This window comes from Podarcis cretensis, assembly GCF_951804945.1.
Source record: "Podarcis cretensis genome assembly, chromosome: Z".
Taxonomy (NCBI): Eukaryota; Metazoa; Chordata; class Lepidosauria; order Squamata; family Lacertidae; genus Podarcis; species Podarcis cretensis.
This window is the reverse complement of record NC_137184.1, coordinates 23429811-23453268: the sequence shown is the minus strand read 5'-3', so window position 1 is coordinate 23453268 and position 23458 is coordinate 23429811. Positions and strand designations below refer to the sequence as shown.

The 23458-nt window shown below is 44.5% G+C and overlaps 1 protein-coding gene across 3 annotated transcripts in view; it reads left to right on the top strand.

Moving 5' to 3' along the window:
* The window catches only part of ARHGEF9 (Cdc42 guanine nucleotide exchange factor 9), a 289965-nt gene that overhangs the window by 80655 nt on the left and 185852 nt on the right, over positions 1-23458 (top strand). For all 3 annotated transcript variants that reach the window (XM_079961599.1, XM_079961597.1, XM_079961600.1), the window contains exon 4: positions 2417-2526. In XM_079961599.1, the coding sequence (XP_079817725.1) occupies positions 2417-2526 (110 nt within the window). The remainder of the gene's footprint in view (positions 1-2416; positions 2527-23458) is intronic.

The window sequence follows — 23458 nt, the reverse complement described above, 5'->3', positions numbered from 1 at the left end:
CAGGTGGCAAAAGGAGTATATGGTAAAAAGACACAAATTCTGGAATCAGGGAACAATCAGATTCTTTGGAAACCCCTTTGTACACCTCTGTTCCATGAGGAATAGGAGACCTAAGCAAAATGATAATGAAATTGTTGATCTTATTGGCTTGGAGGAACCCTGAATTTGTGATTAGCACAAAAATGTAAATCACTATTGCAGAAAGCAGCACCTACCCTATGTAGAAAATGATTCTAGAGACTCTTTCTGTGGAGCATATAAGATTTCTAAACTCTTTCTTAAAGGTAAAGGTAAAGGTACCCCTGCCCGTACGGGCCAGTCTTGACAGACTCTGGGGTTGTGCGCCCATCTCACTTAAGAGGCCAGGGGCCAGCGCTGTCCAGAGACACTTCTGGGTCACGTGGCCAGCGTGACATCGCTGCTCTGGCCAGAGCCAGAGCAAGAGCCAGAGCCGCACACGGAAACGCCGTTTACCTTCCCGCTGGTAAGCGGTCCCTATTTATCTACTTGCACCCGGAGGTGCTTTCGAACTGCTAGGTTGGCAGGCGCTGGGACCGAGCAGCGGGAGCGCACCCCGCCGCAGGGATTCGAACCGCCGACCTTTCGATCGGCAAGCCCTAGGCGCTGAGGCTTTAACCCACAGCGCCACCTGCGTCCCTTAAAACTCTTTCTTAGCTTCACCTAATCAGTCACAAGATAAAATAATTGACAGAATATCATCCTTGAGATACACTCTTATTCATCTACGAGGCCTTGATAAAGCCATAATTATTCAAGAAGAAGTTATAGAGATAATGAGCAACCAAGAGAGAGAGATCTGAGCAGGGGAACAGAGGAGGTTAACCTTCTTTAAAATAAGGACAAAATACCAGGGGAGATTTACTCCCTCACTAAAGAATGGTAACTTAATGTGCCTCCTAGGGGCCCAACGACTAGAGCAAAATGACAACAAAGAATATATTGCAGCTCAGAAAAATGGGGACAATATGAATCTTTAAGGCACCACAACACAATAGTACAAAAATAACTCTTGAAGACCCAGAAAGGAAATCGGTTTGTTTTTGTGGACAAAAGAGGGAACTTTGTATAAATGGAATGACAAGTTACTTACTGAAACAAAAGTCTGATGGTAAAAGGGGAGGGGAATAAGGGGGATGGGATTTTTATGTCATGGAATGTGTGGGGACTAGGTAATCCCATAAAGAGATTTGGAGTTTCTGAAAACCTTTGGAAGTTCTACCCAAACATAATCTGCCTGCAGGAAACACACCTTCATTCTAGGTGGACATGCTTGCTGACTCACAGATACTTTGGGGAGCATTTCTCAGATCCTGGGATGCCCAATGTGATGGGAGCCAGTGTGGTGTAGTGGTTAAGAGCGGTAGTCTCCTAATCTGGGGAACCGGGTTCGCGTCTCCGCTCCTCCACATGCAGCTGCTGGGTGACCTTGGGCCAGTCACACTTCTTTGAAGTATCTCAGCCCCACTCACCTCACAGAGTGTTTGTTGTGGGGGAGGAAAGGAAAGGAGAATGTTAGCCGCTTTGAGACTCCTGAAGGGGAGTGAAAGGTGGGATATCAAATCCAAACTCCTCTTCTTCTTCTCCTTCCTAATAAGGGTCACTCAGATCCTGAGAGACATTGCATATTCTTAAAGGGGAAATTGGGATCAAAATCCTTAACTATTGCTTCTATCTATGGTCCAAACTCCCATCAGCGGATGTTTTTAGTACACACCTTTTCTCTTTTCGAGAAATTTAAGGAGGATGACTTCTTGATTGGTGGCTATCTTAATATGTCACATTGTGAGGGCTTGGACAGGAAGGATCAGGGAGCCCCATTTTCTCTGTCCAGGGAGCACACAATTACAAATATTTTAGTCTGTCATGGCTTGGTGGACCCAGTTGTCACTTTCTGTTTCTCTTGTTATGTCTTAATAGATTCTTCCCTCTATGAGGGGTCCTCAATCTAGTTTCAAGCAGAAAGTTATCAGCAGAGTTTTAATAGTTCTGTAGAGTTCTGAGCTTTTCTTCCCCCCTCTGCATAATTACTTATTAAATATTTACTAAATTTTCATCCTGCCTCTCCTTGTATGTTGTTTTCTCTCCATCCCCATTTTATCCTCACAAGCCCCCCTCAAGGTAGGTTAGACTGAAAGTGATAACTGACCCAACCCCCATGCAGTGAGCTCCAGAGCTGAGGGGGATTTGAACCTAGGTCTGCTCAAACTTTCTCTGATAGTCTTTTTTGCCCAATGAATAGATGTTGGCATGCCCAAATTCCCTCTAGGTGATTCAAAAGATTTAGAACTCGAGAACTGGGGAGAAACAAGTTTGCAAAAAAAGAAAGAAAAAGAAATCTGCTCTTCCAAATATGTTTTTATTTCATCCCACTTTTTGTTGAAACTTGTCCCGGCAGCTGAGAGTGATCTGGGGTCGAAAACCTTGGAGGTGCATCGTGCTGGGAAGAATGGCAGGCGTAGATGGAGACCTCTCAAGCCTGGAGGGGAGCAGTTGCTACTCAATAAAGTAAGTCACCATCTGAAAATGTGTGCCTAACTGCGTCGGCAGCATCATTTATCTGCTGCATAGCTAGCTGTGAAAGAAGATGAAGAAGATGACTCTGTATAACTTGCGTAAATATAATTTGCTTCGGCAGCAGCACATTCTTGTTGTTTTAAAGTGTTCTTATTCTTAGCAATTAGTCACTGAATTATTTTGTGACTCAGTAAAAACTAGCACATTAACCTCCCCATTTCTGTTGGATATTACTGTTGGAATATTCTTCCTTTGGCAGTCTTAGTTTTTGCAGATGGAAAAACGAAGTAATTTTCAAAATTTTTGTGGCTTCGATCTGCTTTTTCCTTATACTTTGTGGCAATAGAATGGAAATGATCTCAGCAGCATGTCTATGCAACTGGTTTCTTTACAAAGTGCTTTTCTCATATACAGTTAATTTGCAGGGCTGTTTCACACCTTGGTTGGATTTCGAACTTCTGTGCACATGTTGTAGTCTAGGGCTTGCAGACTAGGTTGTGGAAATGTGTATTTTGTTAAGAATTGCCTGGTTTCTCCTGACAGCGTAAGACCAACTGTCAGACAAAGTGAGATGGTCCACCAACTTATGTGTGATCAATTTGTGCGTATACATGCATCACCGGGAAACAATTAAATAATTCAATTCAAACCTGGAAATGGTGGGCGAGAGTTGGAGAGTACTTGTGACTCCTAAAGAGACCCTCCTCCAAGCCTGAAGAGGATGTCAATGAGAGTAGTGAAAGCCCTGAAGAGACAGGAGGGACAGTGGGACTTTGTTTATGTTGCTCAGCCTCCCCGTCAAATAGCTGATGCGTGCAGAAGTGCAGCTGCAGCCACCAATTTTCCATGCGTCCTCCAGCCTCCAGCTGGCTCCCAAGCCTCCATCCTAGTTGCAGATATTTTTGGATACAGTATTTTTGGTCTGGATTGGAGAGAGTGGCAGAGAAGGTACTTAAATGGTATTTAGAGGGTGCTCCCCACGTAACGCAATTTTCACTTATGCAAACAGGGTCCCCGAATGTAACCTGCTGTACTTTTTAAGTACGTTTGGCTTCTGTATGTGGAATGTGGGGTAGGAGGCATGAAAAATAGCCTAGAGCTTGTCTCCTGAACCTCAGACCTTGAGACTTTCGGGTGGCATGCAGATTCAGAGTCCCGGAGTTCAGCTGTGGTGTATCATTGAACAGAGAATGCAGTTTGGGCTATTGTAAGTGCTGCCAGTTAGGATAGGAGGTAAATTGTGGACGCAGCAAATCTTTTTTAAAAAGAGAAAGAAATCACATGCCTCTCCTCTCTATTTCAGAATTACCACCCTCTTTCCAATGTGTTTACAAAAAGGTTTTATTATCACATGTATTTATGTTTAACACTCAGTGTTTTGACCTTGAAGTCCCTATTCAGAGAGAAAGAGATATGATGCCTACTGGAGGAACATGCTGGAGAAAGGAAGTAATGTAAACTTAAGAATGGGGGAGAAGGGCAGGCGATAGGTCCCTGTGTCAGGAGAAATATTTGCATACTTCCATGAAACGTCTGGTGTCCCTTAGGGCAGTGGTGAGATAATGACATAATCACCCATCCCAAGTATATTGCAGAGGAACCTTATAGGCGCTGTTCTAAACTTCAAAAGTGTGTGCAGAGGCTATACATGTTTATCCTGTACTCATTTGCTATATGGAAAGGATTACTAGGCTTGACTGTGCGTGATGTTTTTTTATTTTTACACGGCTTGGGAGAAAATGCTTTTCAAGGGATTGCAGCTGTTGATGAGACAGTTTGCTGTACTTTGGACAGTAACATCTGGGAAGGAAAGGCTTGCAGAAAAAGGTTTTCAATTTTGGGAACCTCTTTATCTCCCTGCCAAGGCTGCCACCTTTAATTGCTCCTTGTTTCTTCATTTATTGTGTCAGCTGAAATATAATCCATAGAGAAGAATCCCATTAATTGGGGGACAGAGGTGGAGGGAGATGGTGAATCTTGTCATTCCATTTACATTTGGCTTTGATTAAAATGGCTGCCTGCATTTTGCAGTAGGACCCTCACAAACAGACAGAATAAAGGTAAAGGGACCCCTGACCATTAGGTCCAGTCATGACCGATTCTGGGGTTGCGGCGCTCATCTTGCTTTATCGGCCGATGGAGCCAGCGTACAGCTTCCGGGTCATGTGGCCAGCATGACTAAGCCGCTTCTGGTGAACCAGAGCAGTGCACGGACATGCTGTTTACCTTCCCGCTGTAGTGGTACCTATTTATCTACTTGCACTTTGACATGCTTTCGAACTGCAAGGTTGGCAGAAGCAGAGACCAAGCAACGGGAGCTCACCCCGTCACGGGGATTCGAACTGCCCACCTTCTGATCGGCAAGTCCTAGGCTCTGTGGTTTAACCTGCAGTGCCACCCGCATCCCTAACAGACAGAATATATCCCTGTAAAAATGGGGATTGGCAAAGGGGGTCCAGTGGGAGGTAGGTTGACAAGTGGAGTAAGCATGGGCAGCAACTCCTAGTTGCCTGCGGTGTTGGCAAAGGCCTAAACAAAGAAAACGACACTGTTGTTCATCGAGAGCAGATGTGACAGTGTACAACTCATCTTGTTGTACAGTATACAAGCCCTATCCAGGGATGCTGTCAAGTGCATCATATTGTACTATAACATTACCATTTCCAGGAGCTGGCTCTATCTGATGCATAGTTCTGGTCAGCCAACTTTAATAAATCATATTCTCTATTCATTCAAGAGAAGAAAACGCACCAACCATAAATTACCATATCCACTGTTTCTTTGCCCTTGTGTGATAATGAAACCAGTTCCTAGAGTTGATGTGCATTCTCATGGCTAACATGTTAATTTACCATCTCCATCATCTTGTCAGCATTGCGAGCCATAGGAGAAAAATTTTAATGCAGAGATTTCATGTGCTTTTTAAAATGAATCTTGGGAAATCTCCTATGACAATATTCCATGCACTTGAATGAATCTGAAAGCGTTTTTAAAAGCTTAAAAATAAGAGCTCTGTTCAGGTGTTTGAAGCAAATGAGTGGGGACTTAAAAAGAGGAAGTGTGCTGTGCACCAGGGCTGGTTCTACCATTAGGCAGAGGGAGGCAACTGCCTCATCTTTATAACAACTCTGCAAGGTAGGCTAGGTTGAGAGACAGTGACAAGGTCACCCAGGGAGCTTCATGGCTGAGAGGGGATTTGAACCCTGGTTCAACTTGCTTAACCATTACACCACACTGACTCTCTGGTGGATAACACAGATTTCAGTCATTGGTCCATCTAGCTTAATATTGTAGCTCAGTGGCAGAGCTTCTGCCTCACATGCAGGAGGCCCCAGGGTCAATCCCCCGCATCTCCAGGTAGGGCCAGACACCTGTCTAAAACCATTGAGAGCAGCTGCTAGTCTCTGTAGACAATACTGAGCTAGGTGGACCAATTAGGTACGGTAACTTCCTATGTGACTGGCAGAAGCTGTCCAGGACTTCAGACAGGGTTATTTTCCAGGCCTACCTGGAGATGCTGGGGATTGAACCTGGGACCTTCTGCATTCAAAGCTGATGCTCTAGTACTGATCCAGGCCCTTTCATAAAGCTGCAGCTCAAAGGAAAGGAGGCTGCAAAGGGAAACCCAGCTGACACCATGGAAAAGAAGCTGGGCTTGGCACTCCATCCTACAGCCCATTCATATGGCCGCATTTCCATATAAACACCCCTACCATGTGGTGGCCATTTTAGTCATAATGTTGGGTCTCATCAAGCTACTGATTCTTCTAACCTCACTTTTTAGGCTGTGCAGTGGGTCTCTCTGGTGCAGCTCTAGTTGCTGTTAATAAAGTCTTTCCCAGCATGATTACATATTTGGTTGGTACTTGCTAGCTTTCAGACTGCCACCCCTGACAACTGTGTTCCTCTGCCACATGAAGTTCAAATGAGAGTGTCCTGTCTGAAATGCATAAAATCTCTTGAGCCTTGTTCTCCATCCGACTGCTGATGCATGTTGTTCAGAGCCTGAATTACAGCACTTCTTAGAGCATCTCCTAAAATCTTCCATTGGGTTTATAAATCAGGTCTGCCAAGTTAAAAGAGGCAAGTGGGGTTTGTAAGCCTGGGCGTGGTGATGGGAGCACTTATGGTTCCATCCATCTCCAGTAGCCCAAAATAATATCTGTAAATCAGGACCAGCTAATTGTGGAGCTCCTTGTAAGGTTTGTAATGCTGCAGTAAGATTTGCAGCCCTTCGCCTTGGTAAAGGATATCTATTGAATCTTCGTGGAAGGTAGCAAAAATGTGGCTGCTCAAGCACACAAATATTGGTCTATTTAAAAATCAATAGCACCTACCTGCAAGTAAATGCCATCATGACAGAGTTGCCAGAAGCTTAAGGCTGGATAAGCCCTGTATAATGAAGGGATTTCTTTTCGGCAAACATAAGCCCAGCTCAGAGAGAGATGGAAGCATCCAACTAGGGGTAGACAAATCAGACTGTTTCTGGTCCCTGTCAATTCTGGTCTCTGACAACTCCCTTCAAGTGGAAAACTCCCTGCAAATTGAAGACTAGATGACACATAAAAATGGGCTGGAGCTTTTCTGTTTCTCTGCTGTTTTCTTTTTATATGGGAGGGGCATTGCAATTAGACTTCACCCATAGGCAATATGCAGTAGAACAGTCCTCTCTGTTTCCTCAGGACTCTGCTGTCCCACATGGTCACATATGCAGACCCAAAGTTTGGCACTTAGCTAATGACCAGGAGTTGCAGCCAGAGGTGGGTGAGATTGCCCCTGTTCACCTTGGACTGACTGGAATAAAACTAACTCAGAAAAAAGCAGAAAAGGACCACCAAAATGACCAGGCAAATGGAGCTACCCCCCACCTCCATGAGGAAAGGTTGCCACATTGGGGACTTTTTAGTTTAGAGAACAAGCAGGTGAGATGTAATATGACACAAGTTTATGAGGATAGAGGAAAGTTTCCCCTTGTTTCCCATAACCCTAGAACTCATGGATATTCAAGGAATTGAATATTGAAAAATTAATGACAGAAAAAATGAAAGTTATTCTTCACTCAGGGCATGGTTAAACTATGGAACTCTCTCTGACAAGGAGGCAGTGATGGCCACCAACCTGGATGGCTTTAAAATGAATTCATAAAAGACAAGGCTATCAGTGGCTATTAGCCACAATGGTTATGTTTTGCCTCCATGGTAGGAAGCAGCTATGCTTCTGAATGCCAGTTGCTGTAAACCACAGGAGAGGAGAATGCATTTGTACTCTGGTCCTGCTTGCAAGTTTCTCATGGGTCACTGCGAGAGCTGGATTATACGGGCTGTTGACCTGATCCATCAGGCTATTCTCATGTTCTCATGTTCTTAATCTGAGGTTTGAAAAATATTCCCCTTGTCTCCCCCAAATACCCTCCAAACCTTAAGGCTTTATCTGGCCAGAGAATGGGACTAGAGGCAGTGTGTGAGGGGGAAAGCAAATGAATGAAGCTTCTTTCCCCTGGTCTCTAGAGATGGGGAAGAAATTCAATTCAGTTTGCATTATGGGCTTACCTAATTTTCACTTTCCGAAAAAATGTGTGCAGCAAAACACAGCCATACTTTGAAATTTGCCCTCCTTCAAATGTTGCAATGCAATTCTGTAGCCGCGTAATGTGTACAAAAGATGGATATAACAGGACAAAATGTTTCTTAAAGTGCTTATAATAGTGAAAACAACATGCAAAAATATTACCGTACTTTTCCGTGTATAAGGCTACGTTGGTTTTTTTACTTTAAAAATGTTTAAAAGTGGGGGGTAGTCTTATACATGGGGGCAATCTCTCCCCATTTTCTTAATTTTGAGTACCCCAAAATAGGGGGCATCTTATACATGGGGGCGTGTTATACGTGGAAAAATATGGTATGTTAGAGAAAATTACTATGCAAAAATGTGTGTATTATGAGAAATTGCAACCATTTTCTTTCTGTCCCCTAACCACATGGGTTACACAAGCAAATAGCATTAAATGTTCTTTCCTATGCAAAGCAAAAGCAAAAACCCTTTTGGGCTGCTTATCACTTTCTTTTCTCTCCCCCCTTTTTTTTAAAAAAAGATGGAAATTCTGCATCTGCAGTATGCTGGTTTCGTAAACATCCCTCTGTGCTAATAGCAAGTGCAAACCTGCTGTGGGGAGAAAGCATTTAATATTCACAAGGGATGCACTTCTCTCTGTAACAACTACTGCTTATTTCTAGAGGCAGAAGGAGGAGTAGAAGTCGGCAGTCACAGTGTCTGTGGACAGGGTCCCTTCTCGGTGATGCCCCCTCCAAATTCCTTTCACTTTGCTTTTTAAAATGCATATGCAAGGAAGCAGTGTAAATGCTGCATTTCCAGAGAGCGAAATATGAGGGTGGGCTGCTGGCGGTATTGTCTCTTAGTTTGCATGGTGCATGGCGATAAAGAGGTTGGGGTGCTCTTTCTTGCTCTGGCTTTGGAACTGCTGTATTTTCAGCTCCTTGCAGGGTGCTGAATGAGCGATTTGTTTTAGAGGAGATGCTTTTCCGTTTGCTGTTTTTCAAAACATGGCTGACACTGTAATTCTCTCCTCGGGGTGGTGGTGGTGGGGAAGATTGTCAACTGCTGCATGAGGAGACGTGAGCTGTATTTAATCATGACAGTAAGCAACAGCCTTCCTTATCTAAGGTGAGGAGATGACAGACAGGAGAACAGGAAATGGTGTGAATTTATCTGGGTTAATTAGTTTTAACGCCAGTGCACCAGTCAACTCTGAGGTTTTATTTGCATGTGTGTAGAAGAGCCAGAAATCTTCACCTGCTCTTCCCCTTATGTCTCTTTCTCAAGCTCTGCACATTTCATGAGCATCAATATATATTTTCCCCATGCATTAGCCGATTACTACCCAAGGACTGTAGCTCAGTGGCAGAGCACCTGCTTGGCATGCAGAAGGCCCCAGGCTCAATCCTCAGCATCCTCGGGTGGGGCAGGGAGACACTCCTGTCTGAAATACTGGAGAGCCACTGCAAGTCAGTGCAGACAGTACTAAGGTAGATGAACAAAGGTCTGATTCAGTAAAAGGCCACCTGTGTTACTATTCTGGGGTGTTCTTTGAGCTAGAGCTGGGCCAACACCCTCTCTCCAGTTTCACCAAAATTCTGCAAAACAAAATGAATCCCTGCAAAACGAAACAAAACAGGATGCAATTTTGTGCTTCTTTTTGCAGAGGATTTCCCCAACATTTTGGGGTCTGTTCCTTCCCCCCATACACACTTAACTTACATTAATCTGTTGAGGTGATTGAAGGTGTTTTTGTTTCCAATGTTAAAAGAAATGTCTCTGCCTAGCCTAGCGGCACTTGGCTCTCTCTGCAGCTACTTGCCAACTGTGCTTCCTGGAATGCTTTGGGAATGGAAGCAAAGGTGTCCTCATGATGTACCTCCTAGCAACCTCAGCCAGCAAAATGTGCTCTGGAACATCTGGGTGGCACCAGGTTGGCAAAGGTGCTCAAAAGGTTAAGGAATGGTGAGCAGCAGTCCCTGCTTGAACAATATGGGGAGATTTCTTCTCCACCCTCTTCTTGAGGGGCTCCAGCACATCAATGTATCTGTTCCCATATTCAGTGGTATCTCTAGTTCAGGGCCAGGGAATCCTTTGCAGCCCAGGGCCTGCTTTCTTTCATGATCAACTTTCCAGAGGTCACATATCACTGGAGGGAGGGTGCAGAGGCAAAAGTGGGCAGAGCAATAGATGTGATTCCTGACTTTCGTGTGGTAGGCCATATGCCACCCACAGAAAAACCAGTAGAGAGGTCACAGTTTTGATTTGTATAAAGTAGCTGTTTATATGGAAGGGGAATGACTTTCATTCCAGGAACAGAAAGTGTAGTTTAGGGACTCCCAGCTTTAGGCTCATGAGCACATTTGTGTGTGCATATCAAACTTTATTAGGAAATAATTGATTTTCGTAGAATAGGAGAAAATATCTATTTTTCAAGTTGATAACATAAAGACCAATTTGGCAAAATTCAAAATCTATCTTAAAAGTTAGGATGGTACTTAACTTGGCTTTTTGTGCCTGCCACCTTGCTGCAATCTTTAGGAGATAGATTTGTGTTCAAACCTTTTGATATTTTCCTTTTTCCTTGACATATGTCCAGTCAAAGACCCATCCAGTCTAGCATCATGTTCTTGCAGTAGCCAAGCAAATATACACAGACACAGAGTGTTTCATAGGAGGAGCTGGGAGATTTTTAAAATATTTTTTTTTAAAGGAAAGCAAAGAGGGAGCTGTTTCAAGCTGTCATGCCACATTAGTGTCTATCATCAGCTCAAACAGCTCAGGGCGGTGGGTTCAAGAAAGATCCACGGAGGGGCAGGGAAAAACAATTGGTGTGTCTGCATGACCATAGTGTGTGTGTTTTTTAAAAGAGGCAAGTGATTGGAGGAGCTGCCGACTCCATCACTTTGACTGGATAGAGTCAGGAAGTGGAGTGACAGGACAAGTGGGGACAGGGTGCAGGTTTCCATTTGTTTACCCTGCAGCGCAGGGTCAAGATCCGGATTTGCCATTGTTGGAGGGTTATTTGTGCAGGGGGCCCACAGTTGACCCTGGGGACTCCTTGGTGCCTCTGCCTTTCCACCTGCCCTCTCTGAGCATGCAAGCAATGACCAGAGGGAGGAAGTGTAGCATCATCTTGTATGGAAGAACTATAGGTCATTGTGTGCAAATGTCCCTGGTTCAATCCCTGGCATTTCCAGGTGGGGCTGGGAACCATGCAGTATGGCTGAAAATAAACAAGGCAACACAAACCTGCTTCTGATTATTTTTGTTGCTTCCCATTTAAAAGTGATGTGTGTATGGCTCAAATATATACAGGTGACTCTCAACTTTTGCTAGAGTTACATTCCAGGGGTAGTGCATAAAGCTAAAACACACTCTCCCAAGGTGAGCGCAATGGCGAGTGGAATTAAGAGTGGGATTCCCCCCCCCCCCCGGATGCCCAACCCTTTTTATTTATTTTTATTTTTATCAGCCAAGCATGCAAAGCTGAATTTGCACAGGTTAAATGCATGTAAGCTGCAAGTCGACTGTGTGTGTGTTTCTCATTTTTTCTTCATGAAGGAGGACATTGTGTGTTGGATTAGGAAACCTGGCTTCACATCCCTAGTCAGCCTTGAGCTGACTGTGTGATATTAGGATGGAAACCTGTCTCAGCCTAACCAGGAAGGCTGGTCCATAAGGGCAAATGGGGCACTTCCCCACTCACTCACTTCCCCACCCCCGACCTGCCTGTCTTCTCACTCACCAGCTGAAGGAATGGCCCTGTTTATCAGCTTCCTTCTCCTCTCTGCAGTGTTGCCTTTGTAGAACTTTATTTTTCAACTCTATGTGCTTTCCAAGGCTCAGATAAATTCTACTACATCTGACTGTTACTCATGGCCTCTTGGAAAAGCAAAGTAAACGCGTGCATGCTTTGTTTGTGTGTCAGTGTCTCTAGATGGGGGCTGATCTGGGAGAGTAGGGAGGAGGTACTCCAGCACTTGCTCGAGAATTCAAACCTTCCCATGGGCCTAAAATTGTTGGTAGCCCCTGCTTTGTTAGTAGGAAGAGCAGAATCAAATCTTCATATAGTACCATTGAAAGCTGTACAGAATGAGAAAGCTTTCTTTCTTTTTAACTGCTTACCTGAAACTAAGCAGATATGGTGGACAGCCTAAATTTTCTTATTGTGTGTGTGTGTGTTCATTCCTTATTCAGAGTGCATTAAAACACCAAGGATCTGTGACCTGCAAGGGTGTCAGGCTGGCATGTGAATGCAGAGTGGTGGAGGGTCTAGTTTGATTCAGTGGATTTTTCAAAGCATGCCCAGCGTCTTGGGAACACCACCCTCCAGACCCAGGCTTAGCACAGGGGTAGCCAACATGTTGTGGGCTCTGACTCCCATCATCCTGGACTATTGGACATGCTGACTAGGGCTGGTGGAAGTTGCAGTCCACATCTGAAGGGCATCAAGCTGGCTTTCCTGGTTTAGCAGCAGAGAAAGAGGATTTTTTATTTTATGTTCTGGCCTGCTGCTGATGTACTTGATCCCTCTGACATTAATGTGTGAGGAAGTGGGTTGCTGAAGGGACTGCTGGCGTGAAGATGGAAAAACGGTAGTGAACTGAATATCAAGCAGGATGCGGCAGGTACCGCCCAAACTGCAGCTGCGGTGCTGTAGTTGTTCTGCAATTAGGTAGAATATTGCCAAAGTTGAATGCTAAAAAGGGGTGGGCTTGAGGAAGAGGGTTTGCAGTGTGCAGTTTCACAAGTTGATTGATTCCACAAGCTCTGAGAGTCCTTGATAATGACTGGATCAGACCCAAAGGCCTATCTCAGTGGTTCCCAAACTTTTTCAGGCCACTTTCCCTTTGTTTTCATGAATTCATCCCACCTTACCCTATGAAAAGCATTATTCAGAACAGCAGTTTGCAAAACCCACTAAGGAAGATAATAAGCATGTTGAATTTTTCAACTTTCTAAAACAAAGGGTGCTAAAAAGTTGTATCATGACTTGGGAATTCAGAAGATATTTTTGTTATATTAATATAATTTAATTTTTGCCAGGTAAGTACAATGTGTGTAAAATTGCATAGAAATCATTAAAAATGGTTACCAAGTAGAATCATAGAATCATAGAATCATAGAGTTGGAAGAGACTACAAGGGCTATCGAGTCCAACCCCCTGCCAAGCAGGAAACACCATCAGAGCACTCCTGACATATGGTTGTCAAGCCTCTGCTTAAAGACCTCCAAAGAAGGAGACTCCACCACACTCCTTGGCAGCAAATTCCACTGTCAAACAGCTCTTACTGTCAGGAAGTTCTTCCTAATGTTTAGGTGGAATCTTCTTTCTTGTAGTTTGGAACCATTGCTCCTTGTCCGCTTCTCTGGAGCAGCAGAAAACAACCTTTCTCCCTCCTCTATGTGGCATCCTTTTATATATTTGAACATGGCTATCATATCACCCCTTAACCTCCTCTTCTCCAGGCTAAACATGCCCAGCTCCCTTAGCCGTTCCTCATAAGGCATCGTTTCCAGGCCTTTGACCATTTTGGTTGCCCTCCTCTGGACACGTTCCAGTTTGTCAGTGCCCTTCTTGAACTGTGGTGCCCAGAACTGGACACAGTACTCCAGGTGAGGTCTGACCAGAGCAGAATACAGTGGCACTATTACTTCCCTTGATCTAGATGCTATACTCCTATTGATGCAGCCCAGAATTGCATTGGCTTTTTCAGCTGCCGTGTCACACTGTTGGCTCATGTCAAGTTTGTGGTCAACCAAGACTCCTAGATCCTTTTCACATGTACTGCTCTCAAGCCAGGTGTCACCCATCTTGTATTTGTGCCTCTCATTTTTTTATTTTTTATTTTTTTGCCCAAGTGCAATACTTTACATTTCTCCCTGTTAAAATTCATCTTGTTTGTTTTGGCCCAGTTCTCTAATCTGTCAAGGTCGTTTTGAAGTGTGATCCTGTCCTCTGGGGTGTTAGCCACCCCTCCCAGTTTGGTGTCATCTGCAAATTTGATCAGGATGCCCTTGAGTCCATCATCCAAGTCATTGATAAAGATGTTGAATAAGACCGGGCCCAAGACAGAACCCTGTGGCACCCCACTAGTCACTCTTCTCCAGGATGAAGAGGAACCATTGATGAGCACCCTTTGGGTTCGGTCAGTCAGCCAGTTACACATCCACTGAGTGGTAGCATAGTCAAGACCGCATTTTACCAGCTTCTTTACAAGAATATCATGGGGCATCTTGTCAAATGCCTTGCTGAAATCAAGGTAGGCTACATCCACTGCGTTCCCTTCATCTACCAGGCTTGTAATTCTGTCAAAAAACGAGATCAGGTTAGTCTGACATGACTTATTTTTCAGAAATCCATGCTGACTATTGGTGATCACAGCATTCCTTTCTAGGTGCTCACAGACTGTTTGCTTAATGATCTGCTCCAGAATCTTCCCTGGTATTGATGTCAGACTGACTGGGCGGTAATTATTTGGGTCCTCTCTTTCCCCCTTTTTGAAAATAGGGACAACATTTGCCCTCCTCCAGTCTGCCGGGATTTCGCCTGTTCTCCAGGAATTCTCAAAGATGACTGCCAGTGGTTCTGAGATCACATCTGCCAGTTCTTTTAATACTCTTGGATGCAGTTCATCTGGCCCTGGAGACTTGAATACATCTAAACTAGCCAAGTATTCTTGTACTATCTCCTTAGTTATTCTGGGCTGTGTTTCCTCTGCTGAATCATTTGCTCCAAATTCTTCAGGTCGGGCATTGTTTTCTTTATCGGAGAAGATAATTATATTGTATATTAGTGTCTATTAGTATCTATTATTGTTACTATTATTATTTAGTATTACCTGACATTTTCAGAAGGTAAAATTAAAATTCTTTGGTTTACCAAGAGCAGTTTAAGTGCTTTTTCATCAAGCACAGATTTACCAAGCTAAATGTTGTCCAATCACAAAAAAATTAAAAGCAGGTTTGAATTCTTCATACCCCAAAACATATTTTTAAAACCCCTCACTGAAGAAATTTGCAAAAAGTAAGTTTCAGCCCCTAAAATGACATACCATAATACCACGGTGATATTCAAAACAGTACCAATGAATTTCACATTTATTCAGTAGCTGATAGAATGGGTTGCAGCATCTGGGTGGGTGACGCTCACAAGAATTTACAAATGTGAATCCACAGACCCCAAAAGGTTGGTGACGCCTGCTGGATGACCTCACATGTTCCTTGAAAAACTGGACTGAGTTTACAACTGTCTGAGAATCTATTTAAGGCTGAGGATTTGCAGATTAGGTATAAATTATCCTGAATTGGGTAGATCTGGGTGGTGCCCATAGCAATCAGGAGAACCCAAGCTATAGCAACCGTGATCTGTTCCTAGGCAATGTGCTGCTTTGATGGGTATCAACAGTCCCTAAATTACACAGGATATTATTAAAGTGCCTGTGCTGTCTTTGGAGAGCTGTTACAATATGCTGTCTCCATCAGAGGCACTCAGCAATAGATCACTGTGGATTTGCCCAGTAATTACATAATACACTGCTTGCTGCATGATTCTCTAGCCTCTGTTTTAGTGTGTGAAAGAACAAGAGCCCATCTATGTCACCAAAATGTTGAACAGTGCACTTTTGAAGCAGATTTTCAATACCTTCCTTTCGCTCATCTGATAGTGTAGTACAGAGCGAAGAAACCTTTCTCAGCCGGAGGATCACATTCCCTTCTGGGCTACCCTGCTAGGGGCCACATGTGGGCAGGGCCAGAAGTAAGTAAGTACAGTGGTACCTCGGGTTAAGAACTTAATTCATTCTGGAGGTCCGTTCTTAACCTGAAACTGTTCTTAACCTGAAGCACCACTTAATGGGGCCTCCAGCTGCTGCCACGCCGTGTGATTTCTGTTCTCATCCTGAAGCAAAGTTCTTAACCTGAGGTACTATTTATGGGTTAGCAGAGTCTGTAACATGAAGCATTTGTAACCTGAAGCATATGTAAGCCTAGGTACCACTGTAGAGCAATTAATATACATTTTATCTGTGAGCAGTAGGCTGGCTAGTTTCTGTACACCCTCGCATACACCCCTCTTTATTCTCCATTCAAGCAAGCAATAGGTATTATCAGAATTAAAGATTGCATTCCCTCCAACATTTGTCCAGTGAAAATAGGGATGTCCTATTCAAGTTGTTGTTGTTGTTGTTTTAATGTTGATAGTCCACCCATCTGACTGGGTTGCCCAAGTCACTCTGGACAGCTCCCAACATAAATAAAAGCATAATAAAACATTTAAAAAGTTTCCCTATACAGGATTGCCTTCAGTCAGCTCAGGGTTCATCCTAAGGAAAAGTGGGACGTTCTGGGATCAAATCAGAAATCAGGATGACTTCTGTAAATCCAGGACTGTTCCTGGAAAATAGGGACACTTGGAGGGTCTGAGGCTGAATTCCAGCCATGCAAAACCACTCAAGGAGAGTGTGAAGTTGGGCCCCTGAGGGGTGTGGCTTGGAGGACGGTATTTGACCCACTAGGCCTCTGGATCCCTGCCCAGAGGTAGCGTTCAGAGACCCTGTTGGCAACTATTCCCCCCCCACACACAGTGGCATTATCCCCTTATTTAAACACATACAAACATAAGAAGCTTTCTGCTGGATCAGGGCAACAGGCCATCTAGTTCAGGGGTATTCAACCTTTTTTATACCTAGCGCCCACTAATGCATCTTTCTTGATGGTAAAATTTCCTTACCGCCCACCAGTACTCTATGGAAGGAGGGTTCAGCTTGTGCCGTAGAACCCCCTACCACCCACCTAGAATCCTGAAACACCTACTAGTGGGCGGTAGGGATCAGGTTGACAAACCCTGGTCTAGTCTATCATCCTGTTCTCACAGTGGTCAATCAGATGCTCCAATGGGAACCTCACAAGAAGGACAGGAGCACTCAACCCTCTCCCTTGGCTTCCATCAACTGGCATTCAGAGGCATACTGTCTCTGACAGTGGAGGTAAACCATAGCTATTGTGGCTTTCAGCCTTCGATAACCTTACCCTCCATGAATTTCTCCAATCCTCTTCTAAAGCCATCCAAGTTGGTGGCCATTGCTGCCTCCAGTGGGAGTGAGTTCCAAGGTTTAACCACGCACTGCATGAAGAAGTACTTTATTTTATCTGTCCTGAACTTTCCAAGTTTTAGCTTCACTGGGAGTCCACATGCTCTAGTTATCAGAGAGGGAGAAAAAACCTTTCTCCATCCACTTTCAACATTCCTTACACAATTATATAAACTTCTATTTTGTCACCTCTTACTTTCCTTTTCTCTAAATTGAAATGTCTCAAGTGCTACACCTTTTTCTCACTCCATCCCCTTGGTCATTTTGGATGCCCTGTATGTTCTGCTACAGGCCATGACCATTTTGCATGCGTTCTATTGGTGTGCAACCGCCAACACATGCACCATTTTTGGCCTTGGAAGGGGGTGGAACGGGGGCAAGGGTGGGCTTATGCGCAATCCAGTGACATGCACAGTGACCAGGAATACAACCCCTGTGCAAAAGGGGAGTTGCCTGTATTGGGTACTTCTTGTTTTCATAGTTTTTATTTCATAGTTTATTATTCACTGCTTTGGGAATTTCCAGATAGAAAGCTGGTTTGTAGATCTGTATCAATGAATAGAACAGCTGATCTTTCATTTCAGGCACATGTATGTAGGTTATGATCAAGCATGATAGCCAGTCTGGCAAACTGGATTTGAGGGTGGAATGGAGTTAATACGGAACCCGGTTCACATAGTTCTGCAGGCAGTTCTGCCTTGAAAAGGAACAGCATCAGCCTCTTGTCACCTGGCTGGTCTGATAACCTACATCCTGCCCACTCTTCTCTCATCAGCCAGCATGGCCAATGGCCAGGGATAGTGGGAGTTGAAGTTCTGCAACATCTGGAGCAGCTTGGTGCCCTTCAGATGCTGTTGCACTCAAGCTCTGATCAGCCCCAGCAACCATGGCCAGTGATCTGGGATAATGGAATCTGGGATAATCTGGAGTGTAGGAACATAATAACACCCCCCCCTTTAAAAACATTTATAACATAGCATACAGTGAGCCTGCTGGGCAGCACATGAATGATGGGAACAGATCTCACAAGTCTGCAGCAATCAAGAAGCAAATGAAGAAAAAATAAAACAAACTTTTTGAGGGCTGGAGACTAGGAATCCTAACTGAGATATGTCTTACTCTTCAGAAATGGCTCCCCCCACCCCACCCCAAGAGCCTCCGTCAGAAGCAAACGTAAACACAAAATCAGCACATTTCAAATAGGCCATGCAATCGATGGGAACATATTGATCAAAGGGGATAATGCAAAGACTATTATTCAGTGAGCACCACCTTTGCTTCCACAAGCCTGCACATGGCTTCGATCAATAATTCAAGCAAATGGTCCGTGGAGGCTTTAAGGAAAGGGAGAAAAATAAGCTACAAAGTATTTCCCAACAAGAATCTTTAAGCATGACAGGCTTCTTACTCAAAATATGATCAGGCTTCAACATTAAATAATTAGAGGATTTTTTAAGATTACAGACTGGGTGAAACAGGGTGCAACTGAGCCAAAATGCAAGCATCTTATTTATTTATTTATTTATTTATTTATTTATTTATTTATTTATTTATTAAATGTTGTTAGTTGGATTTTTGCTACATCAACCTAAAGTGACTTACAATATTCTAAGCAATAAACACAAATATACATTAAAACCAGCAAAAATATCCCAAACCTATATTAAAACATTCCCCTTCCCACACAAATGTCCATAGATAGTCAAAAGCCAAAAGGCCTGGCTGAAAAAGGAAAGTTTTTGCCAGGCACCTGCAGATGTGTAATAATGGTGCCAGGCATGTCTTCCCAGGGAGAGCATTCCACAAGCAAGGAGCCACCACTGAAAAGGCCTTTTCTCAAGTTGCCAACGGAGCCTCATTAGAGCAGGGCCTGTGTCAAATCAGGACACACGGCTCCCCTTCCTCTCTCTTTTGAACCCCCCTTTCACCTTTCTAAAGCAGATGGGGAATCTTACCTTACAGAAGAAAGAAGGAGTAGCAGGTGGTAGAGATCCTGCAGAGTCTACTCTTGTTTACATACAAATGATGCATAGAGCATCTTTTCATTCTGGGGATCATGGACTTATTGAGTCATGACAAGCCCCAGCAAAGAATCATGCCCTCCACATCACATGCAGCCAATGAAAGGTTTTGTGGGGTCAAGTGAGGAAGAGCTTTGCATATCCTCAAGTCTTCTTTAAATTATTTAAATATTTTAATTCAATAGTTTGAGAACTAACTTTTGGTGGTCTTTTATTTTATTGCTTATTGCATGCTATTTTTGACAATGCTGCTAGCCATCCTGAAAACAGTAGGTGCTGGATGATAGGATAAACAAATATATTAAATAAAACAGTTTGGCCGGAATAATAATAATACTAATAATACTAATAATAATTTATTATTTATATCCCGCCCATCTGGCTGGGCTTCCCCAGTCACTCTGGGCTGCTTCCAACCAAATTAAAATACAGTAATACTTTAAAAGCTTCCCTGAACAGGGCTACCTTCAGATATCTTCTAAAAGTTTGGTAGTTGTTCTCTTTGACATCTCGTGGGAGGGCGCTCCACAGGGCGTCTTCTGCCTGGTTCCCTGGAACTTGGCTTCTCGCAGTGAGGGAACTGCCAGAAGGCCCTCAGCGCTGGACCTCAGTGTCCAGGTAGAACAATGGGGGTGGAGACGCTCCTTCAGATATACTGGACCGAGGCCATTTAGGACATTAAAGGTCAGCACCAACACTCTGAATTGTGCTCAGAAACGTAAAATGAGACAAAATACTAAAACAGCCTTCCTCAACCTGGTGCCCTTTAGATGTTTTGGACCACACCTCCCATCAGCTCACACTATTTGGTCATACTGGCTGGAACTGATGAAAGTTGCAGTTCAGAATATCTGGAGAGCACATGCGCGTGCGTGCGCGCGCACACACACACACACACACAGAGTTGCTTTAGCAAAGCCATTCTTTAACACATGCCCTTAACACAGTGGTTTTTTACCAGTGTGCTGTGGCACCCTGGGGTGCCTTGAATGATGGTCAGGGATGCTGCAGGCAACAATGGCCTCTGCCCCCCTTTCCTTCCCTCCCTCCTCTGTTGCCCTCTCATGTCTTTGCCTCCCAAAGACTTGCACAGCTTTTTATTGCAGCAGCCCTGGCTATAAGCTCCCTGGGTGAATGGTGCCTCTGGGTGGCACCTCTCTTTGGGGGGAGGGGCAGCTCAGAGACCAGGGGTGGCAGCAGCAGCTGCCCAGAGGACCTCCAAGCAGAGGGGAGAAGAGGCTGAGGGAATACTCCGCAAAGGAGGGTGTATGAAAAAAGGGCTGCCAGCTCTGCAGGCAAGGGGTGACATCACTGGGCTCCTGAGCCCCACAGGGATGCCGCAGAAAGAATGTAGTTGGTCAAGGGAGCCGTGGACTTAAAAAGGTTGAAAACCTCTGCCTTAAAGGAACCATTAAAAGGCATGGCGAGCAGAAAAAGGGAAATGGACCACTGATTTCCATTCAACTTCCAAGGTCAGTCAGTGTTTGTCCACCATCAAAGCCTTCTCTTATTTCATGCTCTTCATTTCTCTTGCCCCCATCTCTGATTGTGCCCTTGATCCTCAATTAAACCTGCAGGCAATTTCTCCAATTATCATCATCCTGATAGCAGACAAGGAAAGTAGAACAAGCTATGCAAACATATCACCCGGGCATGCGTTCAAAACAAATCTCAAAAGCGATATAGAGAATGGATAGGACTCATGATAAGCCCATAATTATTTTAATTTAAAACCTCTATGTAAGAGGGGGGAAAGGCTCTGTGATAGACTGATCTTTGCTGCCATTGCATTGTTTATTTCACAGCCACCCAGAAAGGATCCTCGTGATTTTATTTACCGTATTTTTCGCTCTATAACACGCACCCGACTATAAAACGCACATAGTTTTTAGAGGAGGAAAACAAGAAAAAAAATATTCTAAACGAAACAGTGGATGTATGATTTTTGTGGTTCATGCTGTGGCCACAGACATGTGCTCTGACGGTGAGTTTGAGGTAGCCCAATGCAAAAATCCTGAGGATCCATGTGGATCCATGCTTTGTAACCACGTTTTTGCACCACTGTGGCCCCAGGTAACAGTGGGTGCGTGATTTTTTTGGTGCAAGCTGTAGCCATGGGCATGCTATGTGATCTGATGGTGAATTTGGGGTGACCCAGTGCAAAAAGCCTGAGGATCCATGTGGATCCGTGCTTTGTAACCACGTTTTAAGTGGGGAGGGAAGGAAAAGCACTCAAGGGACAAGGAACATGCGTGGGGTGGGTGGAGAAGGATGCTGTTAATAATGCAGAAGAGGGGTATAAGAGGAGAAGCAAGCAGGCTCTGCTTCTCTCCCTTCTCCCTGGCTTGCTGAAAAATTTGCTGCTATTTAGCCAGCTGAGTGGGGAGGAGAGAGGGACAGAGAGCCTGCTTGCTTTAAAGGAGCCAACTGGACAGGAGCCACTTACACTTGTGTAAACGGCTCCTCTCCTCTCCTGCTTTGCTCCTTTAAAGCAAGCAGGCTCTCTGTCCCTCTCTCCTCCCCACACAGCGGCTCTTCTCCCGCTTTGCTGTTTCAAAGCAAGCCACGGAGGAGGTAAGGAAGGGGAACCATGGATCCTCTGCTCACGACTGCTCACGACTGCAGCAGATCCCCCCGCCATCCGTAGGCATTCGCTCCATAACACGCACAGACATTTCCCCTTACTTTCTAGGAGGAAAAAAGTGAGTGTTATGGTGCAAAAAATACGGTAATCTACGGCTAATCAACCAATGCTAATCTCCCTTTCTTTTGTATATAGATGCTGATTTTCAGCCTGGGTCTGCTATTAGGGCTGGTAAACCTTGAAGTGTTTTCCCTGGAACCCTCCAAAGCACCACAGGGGATGGAAGTCTCCTTCTCTTCTTCCACCTCCTTCATCTTCCTCTTCCTCTGTCAGCAGTTTAAGTGTTCTGTTTGCACTATCCAACGATATCTGCACACATGGTGGCTGAGATTGTACTTCAGAAACCCCAGTTGGATTACTATCTATCTATTGCATTCATATCCCATCTTTCCTCCAAGGAGCTCAAAGTGGCACACATAGTTCTCTTACTTCCTGTTTTTTCCTCACAACAACAGCCCTGTGAGGTAGGTTAGGCTGAAAGTGAATGACTGGCCCAAGATCACTCAATGAGCGGCATGGCTGATTTGATTCTGGTCACCCAGGTCCTAGTCCAACAGTCAAACCACTACACTACACTACCCTATTGCTAGAAGCACAGATGAGCTGTAACAGGGCATCTAAGCTAGACAAATGGGGGCAGGGGATGCTCCTTTCCACAAAACATTTAATTGTCCTGCAGAAAGACAGGAGATCCATCTTCAGATCTCCTGCCATTAGGTCTATGTCACAGGGCTTAGACAGCCAGAGTGGTACAGTGGTTAAAGGAGTTTTGAACTCAGATTGCCACTCAAACATGAAGGCCACAGGTTGACTTTGGGTCGGTCACTATCTCTCATCCTAGCAGAGACCTCACAGGATAAAATGGGTCATTGGTCTGATCCAGCTGACTCTCATTACATTCTGATGTTCTTAGGCCATCTTTCCAGGTGTGCGCTTTTCCAGGTGGTGTCCGAGCATTTTCTTTTTTTGCTCCACCGCTTTCCCCAGGAAAATCCGATCTTTGCCACTGAATCAGAGCAAACAGCAATTTGAGTTTTCAGTGGATTGCTGTTTGCTCCAATTTAGTGTTAAAGGGTGGGTTTTCACAGGGAAAGCTTTTATTGGCATCCCTCTTTCTAGGGAGACAATGGAGGTATGTGCCTAAAAATAAATACAGTGTTGCCTCGCAAGACGAAATTAATTCGTTCCGCGAGTCTCTTCGTCTTGCGGTTTTTTCGTCTTGTGAAGCACCCCTATTAGCGGCTATTAGCGGCTTAGCGGCTATTAGCGGCTTAGAAAAAGGGGGGGGAAGGAAAAAAACTCGCAAGTCTCGCAAGACGTTTTCGTCTTGCGAAGCAAGCCCATAGGGAAATTTTTCTTGCGAAGCGCCTTGAAAAACTGAAAACCCTTTCGTCTAGCAAGTTTTTCGTCTTGCGAGGCATTCGTCTTGCGGGGCACCACTGTAGGTACCTGGAAAGCCCAGACCTGTGCAGGAAAAGCCCAGACCTTTGCAGAGCAAAGGTGAGTGTAGATGAGCCCACAGGTACAAATCCCAGACTCGCCATGAAGTTCATTGGGCAACTTTAGCTTTACCACCAATGTTGTTCGGTTTTCCTTTGGCACACTTGAGG